Here is a 16,272-nt window from a genome sequence, read left to right as displayed (position 1 = left end):
GTGGGGGTGAGATGGTTGAGTGTTCCAGGATGCTTGGCTGTGTTGATTACAAGTGTGGGTCTCAGTGAGGCAGCAGGAAGATTGCTCTGGAAGCGTTAAACTTGAAAGGACCTGGGATTCGTTTGAGGGCTTGGGTCAAGTGTCCAGCCATCTATTTTGTTATTCAGTCCATGGATACTAAGGAGGGAGAATTCTAGTTGTCCTTATTGATGTTGTGATTGTGAGTGCACAGCACATTAATGTGTTATTGTGTGTTACGTATGTAGTATATGTGCTGGGAGAAAAATCACTGTCGCCAAGGTGAGCTTATTTGAAAATAAGGGGAGATGGGGCGCCTGGGTGGCTCAGTGGGTTAAGCCGCTGCCTTCGGCTCAGGTCATGATCTCAGGGTGCTGGGATCGAGTCCCGCATCGGGCTCTCTGCTCAGCGGGGAGCCTGCTTACCTCTGTCTCTCTCTGCCTGCCTCTCCATCTACTTGTAATTTCTCTCTGTCAAATAAATAAATAAATAAAATCTTTAAAAAAAAAAAAAAAGAAAAGAAGGGGAGATAAAAAAAGGGGTGGGAAAAAAGGGAGGAGGAGAAAAAGGTCCTCAAGAATAGTAAATGATGAAGCAAAGCAGAAAGGAAGAGGTCAGTATTGATGAGAAATGGATTAAGCAGAGGGCGTCTTGGGTACTTAATGCCTGGCTGTCTGGGGAGCAAGGTCAACTTGAGGAACTGAAACTTCTGGCTGGCCACTCTGTCTAACATAAAGAGGGGGTGGTTAAGTAAGGAAGGATTTGGTGGGGGGAATGCAGCAGAAGATGTACTCAGCCATAAAAATCGAGTTGGAAATCTAAGATAAACACATGATTGAATTACTCTCAGCAAGGTGAGAGAGGACTCCCCCTCCCCAGCCCTACTCAAGTCGGTTTGGGAGTGAGCTTGTGCTCTCCCCCTACTGGGTGGGGGTAGTAGTACTAAACGAAGTGAACAGGAAGAATTTCAAATGGGATCAGGATACCGCAGGTAGATTTTGTCGATTCCACTATCCAGAGCGAAAAGAACAGCCCAGTGGCAAAAGGTACCACCACCACTCCGGGCTTCAGTGGGATCTTGGGTCCAGAAGCAGACAGCACTGGATGTAGCTGTTTCCGAAAGAATCCCATTTCTAGGAATTTCAAGGCTCGCTCTCTTCCTGCAGTTCTAAGCTTGTTTTTATATGGAGCGGGTCTTTTTTAATAGTTTGAAACCAGTTAACCCAGTTCCTCTTAACTTCCCAGTTTTTCTTGCCACTTTTCCCGAGTTTTTGTGGTTGTCTATATCTCCGGAGAAGTTTTCAAGTATAACCTGTGCTTTTGTGTTCCCCCATTCATTACCTAAATTTCGTTAAGTTTTTGTTCTTTCCATACCACTCCTAGGCCTAGTGCTCCTAATAGATCTCCTGAATTATTAAGAGACAATCATCAGCGGAGAGCTTTAAGGACTGTTTCTTCCCTTTTTCCCCCCACCCCAGGTCACCGCGCCTCTGATCTTTGCCATCTCCATTGCTACAATAGGCTCTTTCCAGTTCGGCTACAACACTGGAGTCATCAATGCTCCTGAGATGGTGAGTGCCAAGCAACCAGAGTTAGACTTTGCAATAGGGAAATTATTCCTTTAAGTAGTAGGGTTTTGAGAATGAAGAATTTCAGACAAACTTGGTATCTAGCTTGGTGAAGGCTGAAGAGGCAAAATAATACTGGTGGGGAAGTATAACTGAATCCTTAGTCAAAGGAAAAAGCGCAGTTGCTCCCCATACCCTTGACTGGAATCCATTCCTCCTCTCACCCTGTCTTGATAAACTTCATTATCCCTCAGGGCTTAGTTACAGGAGGGTGGGAGGGTCTTAGGGGAAGACTGGGGTAGTCACTGAACATCGCGCTGCTCCCTACTGGGATTTTCAGGACAAATCAAAATTGTTCTTTTCAGAGCTACCGTGAACAAATGTCTGGATCTCTTCCATCCCCGCCCATTTACTTGATTCTCTACCAGTGATTGTAATGCTGGTTTTTAGGGAGGGGGAAATGCCCAGTATTTGCTCCTTCTCATTCAGCCGTAACAACCTATCTGTCCAATCATTTTAATTGGCAGATCATAAAGGACTTCATCAATTACACCTTGGAGGAGAAGTTGGAAGACCCTCCCACTGAGGTGTTACTCACTTCCCTCTGGTCCTTGTCTGTGGCCATCTTTTCCGTTGGTGGTATGATTGGCTCCTTCTCCGTTGGACTCTTTGTTAACCGCTTTGGCAGGTACTGACCAGAAACTGGGTAAGGAAGGGGGCTCTTCCAGTTGCATTGAGAACAGTTATTGAGAATTAGGATGGGGAGGTGATGATGCATTTGAATGCGAGCATCCCAGATTCCCATGGAGGCAAATAGAGGATAGGCCTGCTGGCACTGAGTAGGACTGCTTGCAGCTCTGCTGCCCATTAGCCTTTGCAATCCAGCTGAAGCTAATTCAGTACTCTCTAATAAAGTACACTGTGAATTTCCCAGAAACCTACTTGATTTAAAAGATCAGAAGTTGTTTGCTTTTCTTAGAAAATTTGGGATTTCATGCAGGTGTTTACAAAGCAAGATTGGGAGGAAACGCTTTATAATCCTTGGCCTGTGGCAGATGTGGATAATGGCCAAATAACTGACATTTTTTTCCCCCAAAAAGAAAATTGGATGTCCTCATTCTCTGCTGACTTAGTAAAATGTCTTAGCGAAACACTTTCAATAATGATTGGTGAAGAAACCATTTCATTTGCTAATTAGACGTTCCTGGAAACATGGAATTCAATGTCTAAAAAAGCTTAAAGCAGTCCATTTTATTTGATAACACTTGGGGTTTGTTGTGTTTGTATTTTTGAGGCCACCATGTGATTACTAAAGGCATTGAAATTTTAATGTGGCTCTCCCATAACTCAGTGATATTTTCCTATCATTATTAGCAAAAGAACCTAATAAAGGAAGTAAGGAAACTGGGAAAGGAATGCAGAGACAGGTAAAAGTGAGGATGAGGGATAAAACTTTTCTCTTAACAGTAGGTTCTCTCCTTTGGCCGCACATTTAGGATCTCCCAGGGAGCTTTTAAAAGTACCAGTGTTTGAGAACTCCCGGGTAATTCCAACAGGCCACCCAAGGGCAGAATCCCTGAAGTCTCTTCAAGCATCTGCAATAATTTTCAGCGTTAAGCTCTTACTTCTGACTTTCTCTAGTTGTTTCAGTGGTTTGGCCTCCCACACCTAACACAGATGCAGTAATTTATTATTTTATACTGGCTATCAGTACTTACTGTAAATGGCCTCACCATAGACTAGCCGAGAACCAGAGAGCTGAAGCGGTCTGCTTTCTGTGCATGGACAAACTTGTCGAAAGTCTGTCTCTATTAGTGTGTTGGTGGCACCTAAGCAGCTATTTTGTTAGCAGCTAACAAAATCGAGTAAGAAGCATAACAAGAGCACACTGGTCCAGAAATTGCACGAATGTGTTTGTGGACCAGCTGCATCAGAATTGCCCAGGGCAGTGGTTCTCAGACCTTTGCGAGACTCAACACCTGGATGGCTTCTGGGAACAAGGTTGCTGGGCTCAGTTCCAAAGTCAGACCTAATGATGTAGTAAATTGAGGTGGGGTGGGACAGTTTTAATTCCTTGCAGATTCCTAGCTGATGCAGTTAGTTTGTGGGCAACTTTGAGAACTACTGGCCTTTGTGCTTGCTAGAATCCTGGCTGCCACTGGGGATTAAAACAATCTGAAACAAACAAGTTCTCTAGGTGAGTTTTTCTGTGGACCAAGGTGTAAGAACCATTGATCTTATCTCAACTAGAATGTTTGATAACAGACTGGAGGAGGGTAGAGAGATGAGGAAAGAGAAGATCCCGCTGGGCCTATTTTGCTGACTTCTCTTGTCTTCTCCGGTTAACCTTTCAGGCGCAATTCAATGCTGATTGTCAACCTCCTGGCCATCGCTGGTGGCTGCCTTATGGGGTTCTGCAAAATTGCCAAGTCGGTTGAAATGCTGATCCTGGGCCGGTTAGTTATTGGCCTCTTCTGTGGACTCTGCACAGGTTTTGTGCCCATGTACATTGGTGAGGTCTCTCCGACTGCCCTTCGGGGGGCTTTCGGTACTCTCAACCAGCTGGGCATCGTCATCGGAATCCTGGTGGCTCAGGTACTCCAGAACTCCTACTTAATACGTGTTAGTTTCTTGGCTCATAAAATGAGTTAACATAGATAAAGCTCTCAGGAATCTCTGGCATATGTAAGTTTCAGGTGTTCCTATTACTGTAACTCACAGATAGCTAAAGAAGCAGGCAGCATAGAGAAAGAAGAAACAATTTATCTTTTCCTTTGGTAAGAGAATGGATGATTTTCTGAAATTTTTTTAAGTTTATCTTTTTTAAGATTCAGTTTTTGAGAGGGGGAGAGCGAGCATGACCGCTCACAAGAGCGGGGGAGGAAGGCTAGCCGTAGAGGGAGAAGCACACTTAACCCACTCGAATGCAGGACTCGATCCCATGACCCTGGGATCATGACCTGAACCAACTAGCAGATAAAGTAACTTGACTGAGCCACCCAGGCGCCCTGAATTATTTTTATGATTGACTTGCGGGTTATATAAGGTATGAGTCTTATAAAGTATCATCTGTATCTGTTTTCTAGATCTTTGGTCTGAAAGTCATCATGGGGACGGAAGAACTTTGGCCCCTGCTTTTGGGCTTCACCATCATTCCAGCTGTCCTGCAAAGTGCAGCCCTTCCGTTTTGCCCCGAGAGTCCTAGATTTCTGCTCATCAACAGAAGGGAAGAGGAGAGTGCTAAGGAGAGTGAGTATCCTTCACACCTTTGCTGTAGGAATTTTGGGGTTGTGGTTTTATTTTAGGATGAGGGTCTTGGATCTGTGTTTTGTCCACTCCTTTTCCTTGCTCCTCTGGACCCAAGTGGAGACTTTCCTGATTGCTCTGGAGTCAGAAACTTTGCACCCCTTAAAGAGTGAAGTGAGAAGGAGGTTAGGGTTAGGGCACAGATGCTAATAGATAAGCCATTATCTGGGGCTCATTCCAGTGTGACTTCTTCCCAGCTGAGTTACAGGGGAAATGAAGTCGAGATGGCACCTTATCTTTATCCTTTGTCTGTCTGACCAGTCCTCCAACGATTGTGGGGCACCCAGGACGTGAGTCAGGACATCCAAGAGATGAAAGATGAGAGCGCGAGGATGGCACAAGAGAAGCAACCCACGGTGTTGGAGCTTTTCCGATCGCGCAGCTACCAGCAGCCCATCCTGATTTCCATCATGCTCCAGCTGTCCCAGCAGCTATCTGGAATCAATGCTGTGAGTAGCTGCTCTGTCCCTGGCTGTCCCACACATGCTTCCACTTGCTGGAGGGGCCAAGCGAGGGTGGCTGCTCATCTCCTTACTACCTACAGAGTCCCCACAATTCTTACATACAGCAGCCATTTACAAAAATGTTGGTTATCCGGTTTTGACTTGTTTTATTTTTTCCCTTTTTTTTTTTAAGTTTATTTACATAATCTCTATACCCACCCTGGGGCTAGAACTCAGGGCCCCGAGATCAAGAGTCATATGCCTTACCGAGGGTACTAGTCAGGCGCCCCTGTTTTTATTTCTTTAAAATTTTATCTGCAGTACATGTTTTCCATGTGGGGAAATAAGAAAATAAATAATAAAACAAAAAATTCATCACCTTTAGTCTTGGAACTTGTAGTTAATACTCTTAATTCTCTTTCAAACTTTGTTGAAATATTTACCTACTTTTAATTAATCCTCTTTTCTGACCATTTATTCTTTATTTCTAGTTGTCTTTTACTCTGATCAATCCTATCTGATGTCATCAATGATAAGGCAGGCCATGCAACTGGAGCAGCTGCAAGAATTTACACTCTGTGGCTTTTCTCCAGGACTTTACAGTCTTAAAAAAAAAATCACTCTAAAGCCCTGGGGAAGAAGTAGGAAATAAATACAAAAGATCTGGGGGCACACTAGGAACTGAGAGCTGACCTTAGTATTCTCTCTGAATATAGTGACTCAGTTCAAAGTGGGGAGCAAAATGGAAGCTAGTATTTGGCAGGTATCTTGAATTCTGCAGATAACTAACGACCTTCTAGTTCTTGGGTTCTAATAGTGGTAAGAGGATACTCCCATACCTTCTATCTATTCATTCGCAGATAGTTTTTGGATATGAAGCACAGCCTTGTTCTGATTCTGCCCAGAGGGTTTCTCATCACGTAATTCTTGAATCAATACCATTAGATCATTCTGTAGCAAAGCATTTTGCAAAACACACTTACTTGATACTCAAAATAGCAAGTTGGTCCTTGGCCTTTTTTCTCCCTCACATACAAGAAGATTACTTGTATTTGAAATAGCAGTGCTTTTCATGAAGGATTAGAGGCTGTTACATCAGAAACTAGGAGAAAAAGTAGTTTAAAAAAAAACCTCTGAGATGATTTGATGGATCTCAGTTTCAAATTTTGTCATTTTTAAAAATCACTATGACCAGGGCGCTTGGGTGGCTCAGTTGGTTGGATGACTGCCTTCGGCTCAGGTCATGATCCCGGAGTCCCGGGATCGAGTCCCGCATCCGGCTCCCAGCTCCACGGGGAGTCTGCTTCTCTCTCTGACCTTCTCCTTACTCATGTTCTCTCTCACTGACTGTCAAATAAATAAATATAATCTTTTAAAAAAAAAAAATAAAATAAATAAAAATAAAAATCACTGTGGGGGTGCCTGGCTGACTCACTCGATACAGTGTGTGACTCTTGATATTGGGGCATTGGGTGTAGGGGTTACTTTAAAAATCTTATTTTTTTAAGATTTTAATTTTGATTTTTTTTCATTTGACACAACACGAATAGGGAGTATTCCCTCTTTTACTGTGTTTTTGTCAAGTAAATAAATCTTTAAAAAAACAATTAAACATAGTTTGTATCCAAGGTTGTAGGTGTTTGAAGAGTTCTTGAGAAGGTAAGTCCCAGTGTAAACACATATATTCATCACAAAGTCTGATGACAATACGGGTATAAGGGGCAAACACTCCAGATGAAAGTAAACTCCTGACCCAAACCTGAAGGACTGAACCTTAGCCGATCTAGATCTGTTCCCGTGTTCCCTGGAGGTCTGAGTTCAGTATTTGGACATCTCAAATTTTAACTATGGTAGCTGTAGCAACCCTACATTTCAGCAGGCTGACCAGCAAATAATAAACAGTATAAACTGTAGCTTACTTAATACTAAGTAAATGTTAAATTAAAATGATGGTGTCATTTCTTCAAATACTTGGAAAGGACCTACGGTTAGGGGTCAGCCGAGGTTCTGTTCCTATTTTCACGAGCAGGCTGAGGTTACTCCCAGTTGCTTCGCTGTCAGAATAGGTATCTTGTGTGCCGGTCACTGTTCAAGGGTTAGAGGAATTGTCTGTTGAAGAAGCTAAATTGAGGAACTTGCTGCTGGCTGGCTTTGTTGGAAGGTCATGCTACTTTGGTCTTGGGGTCTTGAGTTCCAATGACATGTTGGGTGTAGAGGTTATTTAAAAAAAAAAACCAAAACAGGGGCGCCTGGGTGGCTCAGTGGGTTAAGCCGCTGCCTTCGGCTCGGGTCGTGATCTCAGGGTCCTGGGATCGAGCCCCGCATCGGGCTCTCTGCTCAGCGGGGAGCCTGCTTCCTCCTCTCTCTCTCTGCCTGCCTCTCTGCCTACTTGTGATCTCTCTCTGTCAAGTAAATAAATAAAATCTTAAAAAAAAAAAGCCTTTAAAGCAAACCAAAAAAGCTTAACCAATAGTTGTTAAGGAGGAGACTTCAGTGAGCAGGAGGAGTAAACATTGAAGAAAATGGAAACAAGTAGCTAGAATTGAGAACCAAGAAGAGAAGAGAGATAAGATATAGAAGACGATTTCTTTGTAGAAAAGACACTGAGTGAACCAAAAAGCCCAGAAAGGACTCCTTAACCTCCTGGGACTTGGGAGTTTATTTTTCTGAGGGTTTTCTTAACTGCTGTGCACAGCTGTGGTTTCACAGTTGTATCTTTTGTTTTCTATCAGGTCTTCTATTATTCAACAGGAATCTTTGAGGACGCAGGTGTTAAGGAGCCCATCTATGCCACCATTGGCGCGGGTGTAGTTAATACCATCTTCACCGTTGTCTCTGTAAGTTGATTGGTGTGAAAGTTTGGGGGTGGGGGGAGGGGCGTTCTTACGATACACGTTCAAAGCTGGGTTTCTTGTCCTGCCATCTCCCTTCTCCCTACCATCATTTAAACAATAAACCTTTGTGTTACTTCGTTCTTCTCTGGGGAAGAAGAGCTGTTGAATGATGGGTATAAAAGTCTACTCACTTCAAGCAAATAAGAAGTAGGTGAGAAAGAGGGAGGTATTAAAGGGATTCTGTAGGATGCTTTAAACTCAGAACTAAAACGGGAAGTGTGGGGTTGCCTTCATGGCTCAGTTGGTTAAGTGACTGCCTTTGGCTCAGGTCATGATCCCGGAGTCCTGGGATCGAGTTCCGCATGGGGTGCGTAACTCAGCAGGGAGCCTGCTTCTCCCTCTCTTCCTTTCCGGTCTCATGCTGTTTCTCTCCCTCTCTCTTTCTCAAATAAATAAATAAAATCTTAAGTAAATAAACAGGGAAGTATGACTATAACAAATATCCTGCTATTGGTAAGGCAGATTCATGTAGTTGGTAACAGTGTTTTCCTGAAAGGGAAAGCAGAAATTTTACGTTCTGTTCTTCTCTTAGCTGTTTCTGGTGGAAAGGGCAGGGAGGAGGACTCTGCATATGATTGGCCTCGGAGGGATGGCTGTTTGTTCCATCTTTATGACCATCTCCTTGTTGTTGAAGGTGAGTACTCTTTGAGTGAAGAAGAGGGAGGGGATGGGAAGAGAAGGTTATAGATGACTCTGACAACGGGTAGGAAGGGGAGGTCGGAGATCCATAAAGTCACGTGTTTTATAAAAAGTGAATCATCAGAGATGGGTAGTGAAACTGCTACGATTCTGTATATACATTCTACATAACACAGGCTTGTAATTTAATTCTTCATGTAATGTTGAGGTAATTTTTCCCATTTTACGGGTGATGAGATGATCTTAGTGCAGAATAACACATGTGAGCACAAGGCTAGGATTCAGAAACCCAGCCTTTTGAAAAGCCTTAAGTCAAATAACTCCATTGTACCCCAGGACAGAGGGAGCTTTTCATTATCAGTCAGTCCTCATCTCTGGGAGGCTAGATCCTATCCAGGCTGAGCTGTCTTTACTACTAACTTTCTTTGTTCCTTCCTCATTTAGGATGACTATAATTGGATGAGCTTTGTTTGTATCGGGGCTATCTTGGTCTTTGTGGCCTTCTTTGAAATTGGCCCTGGCCCCATTCCCTGGTTTATCGTGGCCGAACTCTTCAGCCAAGGACCCCGCCCAGCTGCAATGGCAGTGGCTGGTTGTTCCAACTGGACCTCCAACTTTCTCGTTGGGCTACTCTTCCCTTCAGCTGCAGTAAGTAAATTACAAACAAACTCAACCAAGCCCATCTCGAAATCAGCTCACTAAAGCCAACACATTTAAAATCTGGCAACTGACGCCGCAGAGGATTAGATACTGAATGTTTCATGTTTTGGTGTTTTGTTTTGTTTTTTAAAATTTTATTTAAGATATTATTATTTTATTTGTCAGAGTAACAGGCAGAGGGAGGAGCAGGCTCCCTGTGGGACTCAATCCCAGGACTGGGGGATCATAACCTGAACTGAAGGCAGACGCTTAACCAACTGAGCCAGCCAGGTGTCCCTAGATTTTATTTAGAGAGTGAGATTGTGGGAAGGGGAGGAGCAGAGGAAGAGGGAGAGAATGAATCTCAAGCAGACACTGCACACTAATAAGCTTTGTGCCTGACCTGGGGCTTGATTTCCTGACCCTGAGATCAGGACCTGAGCGAATAATAGAGTTGGGACACTCAACCAACTAAACCACCCAGGCGCCCCAGATGAGTGTTTTAAGCCAGATTTTCTTCTCATTTTCAAGAGCATATAGAAAAAGAAGGAATGGCACATGGGTGGCTCAGTGGGTTAAGCCACTGCCTTCGGCTCAGGTCATGATCTCAGGGTCCTGGGATCGAGTCCCACATCAGGCTCTCTGCTCAGCAGGGAGCCTGTTTCCCTCTCTCTCTCTGCCTGCCTCTCTGTCTACTTGTGATCTCTCTCTGTCAAATAAATAAATAAAATCTTTAAAAAAAAGAAAAGAAAAGAAAAAGAAAAAGAAGGAATGGTAGCAAAAAAAAGGTTGAAGCAGGAGGGCAAAACTGGGAAACTGGGGACCTCTGTGTTTTAAAGTGAACTCTACCCCCCATCATGGGGCTCAAATTCAAGACATGGAGATCAAGAGTCACATGTTCTACTGACTGAGCCAGCCAGGTGCCCCCAAACCGGACACTTTTATTTATTTTAATTTAAAAAATCTCTACACCCGGCTTGGGGCTTGAACTCAATATGAGCCCAAGATCCAGTCGCGCACTCTACGAACTGAGGCAGTCGGGTGTCCCAGTACTGGGAAATTTAAAAAGACCACTGGTCTGGGGTGATTACAAGAATAGTTCTGTCTAGATACAGTGATCGTGATCAGTCTCAAAGGATTCCAGAACAACACTTAAATACACAGTTTGAATTAGCTGGCATTAATGACTTTATGACCTTACAGACTCATTAATAATCATAGGATATTAATGAATGAGATCCTATTACAAAAATGACCTGGAGCTGATTCCTTAAATAAATGTACTTGCAGTGGACATCTAGAGTGCATTTCCTGTATTTGTGAGTCTTTCAGAAACCAGATTTTTTTTTTTTTTTTGAAACCCGGATTTTTAAAATAATCAGAAGTCCTAGGGCCCCTGGGTGGGGCTCAAGTCAGTTAAGCATCTGCCTTCAATTCAGGCCATGATCCCAGAGCTGGGATCTAACCCTGTATCAGGCTCCTTGGTCAGTGGGGAGCCGCCGCCTCTTCCTACCTGCTGTTCTCCCCTGCCTGTGCAGACACTCTGTTTCTCTCTCTCCTCTTTCTGACAAATAAAACCTTTTTTTAAAAATGTCCTGGAAGGGGCGCCTGGGTGGCTCAGTGGGTTAAAGCCTCTGCCTTCGGCTCAGGTCATGATCCCAGGGTCCTGGGATCGAGCCTCGCATTGAGCTATCCGCTCCACGGATAACCTGCTTCCTCCTCTCTCTCTTTCTACCTGCCTCTCTGCCTACTTGTGATCTCTGTCTGTCAAATAAATAAATAAATAAAATCTTTAAAAAAAAAAAAGGTCCTGGAATACTCAATAGGTATTTGGGAGCAGATCGGGATCTTTAATGAATGGGAAAAGGAATGACACAGGATTAGAGATACAGTAAGTGAGCAGTGGCATTTAAAGACACAAAGAAGACTCCATGTTCTTGTTAAATGCGGAAGGCTTGTGCCTTGAAGCCTCCTAGAAATGGATGGGAAGGAGAGGTTGGGCAATGACCAGAATTTACACTGACACTCTTTTTTCGGTATCTTTTCACTAGTTCTATCTAGGAGCCTATGTTTTTATCATCTTCACTGGCTTCCTCATTATCTTCTTGGTCTTCACCTTCTTCAAAGTCCCTGAGACCCGTGGCAGGACTTTTGAGGAAATCACACGAGCCTTCGAAGGGCAGGCACGGGAGGCTAACAGAGCTGAGAAGGGCCCCATCGTGGAGATGAACAGCATCCAGCCCGTGAAGGAGACTGCCACCGTCTAAGCCATGCCTCCTTCCCGCCTCCCTCCCAACACGGAAAAGCCACCTCTCCCCCAGATGAGGGAGAGACCGCATCAGGTTGTAACCCAGGACTGTTTCTGAATGCTGCTACTTGATTCCTTTCTCTTCCCACACACTCCATGAGCACTCAGAGGAACCCAGTGCTGGAGCTAGTATCTTCAGTGGCTTTTGAAACATTTCATTTCTTGGACATTCTCTTCTGTTGAGGAGAGACCAAGTGAACCTACCTTCATTTCAGGAGGAACTGGCCGCTTGCCATATGACAACATTGCCAGCTCTTCCTCCCTTGGGTTCTAATAGGGCCTCGCAAGGGCCAGTAGGGGAGTAAGAGTGAGGTGCAGTTTCCCTGACCCCAGACTTTCAGGAAGCAGATGTACATGAGTGTGGAGGGCAGAAAGGGATTAAATAAGAGCACCTTCCTTGCTTCCATACAGCTCTGCAGAGCAAATTAACTTGAGTTTATTTATTTAATCTTCTGGTTTTATTGCATAAATATTTATTTTTTTAAGTGTAAAATAATTTTACCAAATAATGAAAACATAAGGAAATAGAGGATAGAGGGAGGCGCTTGAGGAGAGGTTATAGGGTAGAAGATGTGATGCTGGCGAGAGAGGTCGAGGTGCAATAAGGGCAGATTCAGGGAGAAGCATAACGTGTTCTCAGAGGGTACGTGATGGGGTGTGTGAAGTCTGCACGTTGCCTCTTAACCTTCAGGTGGAAACTCTAAAGTTTAATTTCTCAGAAAAGTCATGTGCCTGTATTAAGAAGCTAGTGGTTACCTTTTGAACTTCTTTCTTTGTTTAAAATTATATGTAGTATTACTTGAAACCTAGGGTTATTATTAAGATGGGCATTATAGCTAATGGTGGTGGGTGGGTTCTAACTTTTCTTGGAGTCCAGAGAAGGGAAGGTTATTTCTAGAAATCTTTCTCTCTTCACTGGACAAAACTACTTCCCCTTGTTGCAGACTGATGGGGGTGGGGGGTGTTTTAAGTATTCCTAACACCCGCCTGGTAGGAGAACCTTCCAAATGAAAAGCCCAAAATAGTGGATCTTGGTGGAGGTTCTGTATTTCTCCATTTTGTTCTTTAGGAGATTTTAGTTGTTGATTTTTAATTATATTTAAGCCATAGCTTTAAAAGAATTCAGAGGAGAATGTTCATAAACTAACTTGGAACTTGTAACCTCAGCTCTGGGAGAGGATTTTTCCTGAACGATAATTACCTAGTTGAAGTATACTGCTTTAGGGTCGTCAGCATGCTTGTTCTGTTACCATATTTGCATCGTGTGACGGCAAGTGCCCGTAGGGGACCACACATTTGGGGTAGTATGAGTAAATGTGCAGCGTAGCCCACACTTGAGAGAGTATGAATGTATGTGCACTGTCACTTTGCTCTGGGTGGGAGTAGATGACTGGTAACTTGTGTCCTCTGTTCCTACAGCCCCCCTTTGAATAAAAGGTGTTCAAACTCATATCCATATACAAACATATATATATATATATACACATATATATATATGTATATGTTATATATAAATAACACTGCCTTTGCTGGGTAGAATTTGTATCTACAGTTTTCTTCCAGACTTCAGAGTTCAGGCTCATCTGGCTCATTTTCCTTGTCGGGCAGTTGGGGGAGAACTCCTTAAATGTTGAGATGGAGGGTGGAGGAGGACTCTGCCTCCTCCCTCTCTACCCAGACAGTGGCAGTAGGAAAGGAAAGTGTGAGATCAGAACATATGACCTCTTGGAGGGGAGTGGGAGGAGAGAGGGAGCCTTTCTTTTAAGGGGGAAAGAAACAAAGTGAAGACTTCTAACTGTGGAGCATTTTAGAGTCAGACAAGGTGGAGGGAGGGATGTACGCTTGCCACAGGTCATGGACATCTCTACAAATCATCTAGTTTCCCAGTATTTTTATAAATGGAGATTGGGCCCCATGACACCTTACTCTGTCTTCCCTCTTTCATATGTTGCTTGATCACCCTTCTCTCCTTGGTGCTTAAAATATTTCAGACCCTTTAGCCAAACCCTTGCCTTCGACAGTATTTTAGTCACCAGTTCTCACTGTTACCCCTGGTCACAGCCTATGGAAAAGAAACTCACAGAGCTTATATGGAATGGGGTGTGGTTGACCAGGTGACTTTAACCGCCCCTCTGCTTCTGAATACTCAAAAAACAGTGGGTTGGCAGAAACGCTGTGTGGAAGTTTTCTCATTTCTCGGTGACTGGATTGTGAATATTTCCAAATGGATTTTCTATTATTAATGTTACTGTGGTTCTTTGTTTTGAAATAAAAACTCTGAATGTACATATGACATCACATGCTTTTTTTATTCTGCTTTGGTTTCAACAAAATCAGCTTTAGTTTACATTTCTTAACTTCCATTTATTTATTTATAAAGATTTTGTTTATTTATTTGACAGACAGAGATCACAAGTAGGCAGGGAGGCAGGCAGAGAGCCGGATGCGGGGCTCGATCCCAGGACCCTGGGATCATGACCTGAGCCAAAGGCAGAGGCTTTAATCCACTGAGCCACCCATGTGCCCCTTAACTTTAGACAAGAAAACACACCCACTTGCACTTACTAACACCTTCATGCCTTCATTTATGGACTGACATTCTGACATTCCCTTCCCTACATTCCCTATTCTTACTAAAGTTACCTGAATGGCTACTTTTTTACTTCTGTTTGGCCCAGGCATGAGCTCTGTCAAGCCTTCCTACTGGCAACGGTAATCATGACACTGGTATTCTGTTAGGAGGAAGGAGAATGAAACCCTGAATGTCCTGAAAGAGCTTGGGGATTGCACCATATTCTCCATAATTGTGGGACTATCAGGTCCCTTTTTCCATTTTTGTGCGCTCTCAATCCATTTTCCAATAACCAGAGTAACCAAAAAGACTGTGTCACTCCTCTGCTTAAAGCCTGATTACATCTTGTCACACTTAAAGTGGCATCCAGACTCCCTTACTATGACCTGTGAATTTGGTGACCATACGTCCTAGCTGACTCCTGTTACCCTGGAGTAATACTTAGAGTATATACCGCTTTCATTCATTATCAAAACCCCCCTAAAAATATCTTAGGGTTACTCTACCTAAAACATTTCCTTAACTTCATCTCTTGTTTCTCTGCTTACAGAAGTCTAGCCCCCCTGAGCCTTCTAATTCTCAAATACTTCAAGTTCATTATTAGTAGGTGCTTTGCACTTGTACCCCTGTGCTTAGAATAGTCTGCCTCAGGGCCGCCTAAGTGGTTCAGTGGGTTAAGACTCTGCCTTTGGCTCGGTTCATGATCTTAGGGTCTTGGGATCGAGTCCTATATTGGGCTCTCTGCTCAGCGGGGAACCTGCTTCCCCCACCCCCTTCTCTCTCTCTGCCTGCCTCTGCCTACTTGTGATCTGTGTCAGATAAAATCTTTAAAAAAAAAAAATATTCTGCCTCAGAATTTTGTATGGCTCAGTCTGTCTGGTGATTTAGGTCTTAGTAAACAACCTCTGTAGAATATAAGCTCAAAAGCAAGTACCTTGTCTGTCTCGTTCCTGCCCCGAACACTGCTGGACATCAACTGATAAGTGTTATCGAACTGGTTGGCTCCTATCAGAAGACAAACTACACAATGGTTTAATCAGAGAAAGTGGAATATAAAGAATGTCAAGCTGGGCCACCTGGCTGGTTTAGAAGAGCTTGTGGTTCTTGATCTCACGGTTGTGAGTTTAAGCCCCACATTGGATGTAGAGATTACTTAAAAAAAAGTCAAGGTGTAATAAGTAAAAAATAGCAGGGGTATCTGGCTGGCTCTGTCAGTAGAGCAAGCGACTCTTGATCTTGGGGTTGTGATTTCAAGCCCTACATTGGGCATGCAGCCTACTTTAAAAAAATTTTTTAATTAAAAAAAAAAAATAATAGGAGAACTAAATATGGTATTCTAGAGCTGAGGAAGAGTATCCAGGGAGAGACCCCCTTGGAAGAGAGGCCACCTCCCCAAAGCTGAGGCTCAGTTCTTTTTTTCTTTTTTTCCCAAGATTTTATTTGAGAGAGGGAAAGATAGGGTATGATGGGGGGGGGGGGGGAAGCAGCAGGAAAGGGAGAGGAAGGCTCCCCCTGAGCAGGGAGCCCAAAGCAGGGTTCAATCCCAGGACCCCAGGATCATGACCCCAGCCAAAGGCAGGCGCTTTACCGACTGAGCCACCCCAGGCGCCCCTAAGACTCAGATCTTCTTTGAAAATGCAGTTGGGGCGCCTGGGTGGCTCAGTGGGTTAAAGCCTCTGCCTTTGGCTCAGGTCATAATCTCAGGGTATGGGGATGCCCCCGCATCAGGCTCTCTGCTCAGTGGGGAGCCTGCTTCCCCTCTCTCTGCCTGCCTCTCTGCCTACTTGTGATCTGTCAAATAACTAAATAAAATCTTAAAAAAGAAAAAGAAAATGCAGAGTTGGTCTACTGGATAGAGAAATTTGCTGGCTTGCACAGGCCAGAG

At 43.8% G+C, this 16,272-nt stretch overlaps 1 protein-coding gene across 3 annotated transcripts in view; it reads left to right on the top strand.

Annotated features, from left to right (window-relative positions):
• The window catches only part of LOC309870404 (solute carrier family 2, facilitated glucose transporter member 3), a 92,966-nt gene extending 78,802 nt beyond the window's left edge, over window positions 1-14,164 (top strand). For all 3 annotated transcript variants that reach the window (XM_082742558.1, XM_082742559.1, XM_082742560.1), the window contains 9 exons: window positions 1,497-1,589; window positions 2,114-2,274; window positions 3,941-4,181; window positions 4,673-4,835; window positions 5,154-5,341; window positions 8,068-8,172; window positions 8,762-8,863; window positions 9,313-9,516; window positions 11,559-14,164. In XM_082742558.1, coding sequence (XP_082598684.1) covers window positions 1,497-1,589; window positions 2,114-2,274; window positions 3,941-4,181; window positions 4,673-4,835; window positions 5,154-5,341; window positions 8,068-8,172; window positions 8,762-8,863; window positions 9,313-9,516; window positions 11,559-11,774 — 1,473 coding nt within the window. In that variant the 3' untranslated portion in view covers window positions 11,775-14,164. The remainder of the gene's footprint in view (window positions 1-1,496; window positions 1,590-2,113; window positions 2,275-3,940; window positions 4,182-4,672; window positions 4,836-5,153; window positions 5,342-8,067; window positions 8,173-8,761; window positions 8,864-9,312; window positions 9,517-11,558) is intronic.
• Window positions 14,165-16,272: the final 2,108 nt, after the last annotated feature.

This window comes from Mustela nivalis (assembly GCF_964662115.1).
Source record: "Mustela nivalis genome assembly, chromosome: 7".
Taxonomy (NCBI): Eukaryota; Metazoa; Chordata; class Mammalia; order Carnivora; family Mustelidae; genus Mustela; species Mustela nivalis.
The sequence above is the reverse complement of the archived record's forward strand: the minus strand, read 5'-3'. Positions and strand labels throughout refer to the sequence as shown.